The sequence below is a fragment of the Mus pahari genome, chromosome 6 (assembly GCF_900095145.1).
Source record: "Mus pahari chromosome 6, PAHARI_EIJ_v1.1, whole genome shotgun sequence".
Taxonomy (NCBI): Eukaryota; Metazoa; Chordata; class Mammalia; order Rodentia; family Muridae; genus Mus; species Mus pahari.
Genome location: NC_034595.1, coordinates 52,857,535 through 52,860,061, shown reverse-complemented (window position 1 = coordinate 52,860,061; position 2,527 = coordinate 52,857,535). Strand labels below are relative to the sequence as shown.

At 44.7% G+C, this 2,527-nt stretch overlaps 1 protein-coding gene across 1 annotated transcript in view; it reads right to left on the bottom strand.

Annotated features, from left to right (window-relative positions):
* Window positions 1-228: 228 nt before the first annotated feature.
* Window positions 229-2,527, bottom strand: part of LOC110323821 (PRAME family member 8-like) — a 2,873-nt gene continuing 574 nt past the window's right edge. The window contains exons 2-4 of the mRNA XM_021201190.1: window positions 2,407-2,523; window positions 1,697-2,284; window positions 229-796 (exon numbers count right to left, since the gene is read on the bottom strand). Of these exons, the coding sequence (XP_021056849.1) occupies window positions 229-796; window positions 1,697-2,284; window positions 2,407-2,523 (1,273 nt within the window). The remainder of the gene's footprint in view (window positions 797-1,696; window positions 2,285-2,406; window positions 2,524-2,527) is intronic.

The window sequence follows — 2,527 nt, the reverse complement described above, 5'->3', positions numbered from 1 at the left end:
GACTTGAAGTTTTTATCATAGTGATCTTTCCTTATTTGAAATAAATATAATAATAATAATAATAATAATAATAATAATACTAGAATACTGTCAGCACATGGAGACTAGGAATCCCCAGTGGGTCTGAGGCATGACAACCCTGCTTATTTTGTCTCTACCTTTCTGTGACTGAATTGACCCGGAAGGTGATCAGGTTTCATTTCCCAGCATCCAGAATCCAACTCCTCCTTACTGCCAACAAAGACAAAGGCTGGTCTTCCTGTCATAGATGCAGCACTTCAAACAACGAGGGCAGCTCTCTGTAGCAAAGATGATTGTCTTGGGCTGCCGTTTGGCTATAACTATATCCATGAGGTCAGGACACAGTTGGGCAAATTGCTCTACCACAACATGACGACGGTGATCGTAGCACTCTAGAGAGGCCGGGTACTGTTCTACATGCAACTTGCTTAGATTGGCCATGCATCGTAGAAGGTCCTTTAGTACAGGACTGGAGAAGTCATTGCCATAGAAATTGACCCTGGTGAGCTGGGAGCAGTGGCTCAGGGCAGGCAAGACGACTTTGAGCTGAGAGTCCTTCATCCTGCAGTGCTCAAACTTCAGGGTCTTCAGAGTTTCAGATACATTCTCTAGGAGAATTCGGAGACTCTCGAAGCCCGATTTGGAAAACTCTACACCACGGAAGTGCAGGTGTTTCAATTGATAGAGCCTCTGACAGTCTGACATGTGCTTCAAGTCTGACTTTGAGAGTTGGCAGAGATTCACAGACAAGGACTCCAAGGGGGTCTTCAGGCATCTAGAAAAAGAACAAGAAATGGTTTCTGGCTCATGGTGCTGAAGGACACTAGTAAGATTGACACTAACACAGAGAAGCTACCTATGTAGAGTCAATCTATGCTTATGTTGAAGGTCCACCATGGGGATACAGCATGTTGGTGTCTGCCCATAGCATTGTCCACTGAGGTATATTACAATCAGGTGGGATGGGCTCAATCCACAGGTCTGCAACTCTCCTTCCTTACTCTGTCAGAGAACTAGAGCTTGCCCCATCATGCCAGGAGAACATATCTAGAAAGATCTAGCATAGAAATGTTCTGGCAACATCTCGGCCTGTGTCCTGCAGAGTTTATCCATGCTCCTGCTGTCTCCACTATCTTTCTTTATGATTGCAGAGTTTCACCCTTGACACTAATGACCCCTACCCCAGTGTCACAGATTTCCCATCTACTTAGTCCCAACTTTTGTTCAAATCATCTTTTCCTTTAGGGAGAAATAGAGGCTGACTGACTCCAATAGAGGAACAAACTGGTCCCTGTTCCTATCTCTCTTTGTAGAGGGCAGGTGTGGAGCCTCCCCTTACCAGGGCCCTCTGCTCTGTCCTGCTTCCTTGCATCAGCTATTCCTGAACCGGAAAGAGGAATATGCAAAGCACATTTAATGCATCTGACTCAGACAATGGACATGCTTGCAAGGCAGCTCTCTCAATATTCCCTACCCCAGTTCAGACTCTATTAAAAAGAGTGGGGATTGAATCAAGGGAACTCAATTAAGAAGGAAACCATTTACACTTTGATAGTGTAATAAGTCCATCATTGTAACCTACTCTATGACTGGCACGCCTTAGATTCCCATTAGTGCTTGAAGTAAAGGAAAAGGTTTGTTGCCATAGCAGAAACAGGTCCCCATCTTTCCTTACCTGAACAACTGTTTCAAGTGGTCACTGGAAAAGTAGTCACCATTCATGGCGAGATGCTGGAGACACTTGAGTTTGGAGAATTGAGAAAGGAATTTGGCAGCGCATTTTTTTACCTCTGCAAATCTAATCACACCATTACCTGAGATCAAGTACATTTGACATAGATGGAATCTGAGAAGACTTCTCATCTGGCCAAAGCAAGGGGCAAAGCAACCTAGAAAGGATAGGACCTGATTTGTGTATATTTCCAATTCCTCAATATAGTTTGGCTGAAAAATGGTGAAGATCTCTTTAACAATCTCCACTGGGAAGGCAAAAATCTTCATCTTCAGACAGCATAGCCTCAAAGACTCTTTTCTCTGCTTGGCCCATTGTAGAAGGCATGTTTGGTGTTCGTTCAGAGAGAAGCAGAGGCCCAGGTCAGTGACCACCTTCAAACGCCTCCTCAGTGCATATTTAGGAACGTGCTTTGAAACTTGCTTCTTTCTCCCTTTCTTTGCTGAGTGGACTCCATCCTTTTTTCCAGCCCATACATCCCAGAAATCCTGGTCCACTTCTCTCAGGTCCAGGACTTGAAGCTTCCTTCTTCTGTGAGGGAAAAAAGGTGAAGTTTCATAGTGTAAAACAGGAACCAACATGGAGTCAGCTTGGATCCCACTTGTCTAATGTCAGCTCCATCATAGCACCTCACACCAGGCAGGCAAGTGTACTGCATGAGCTGCATCTGGAAACATGCCCTGCTTCCCTCCATCCAGTTGCTCTTGACTTGTATCCCTTCCATATCTAGTATCTGTAGGAAAGCCACATAAAAGCTCATCCTACTATGGCTAC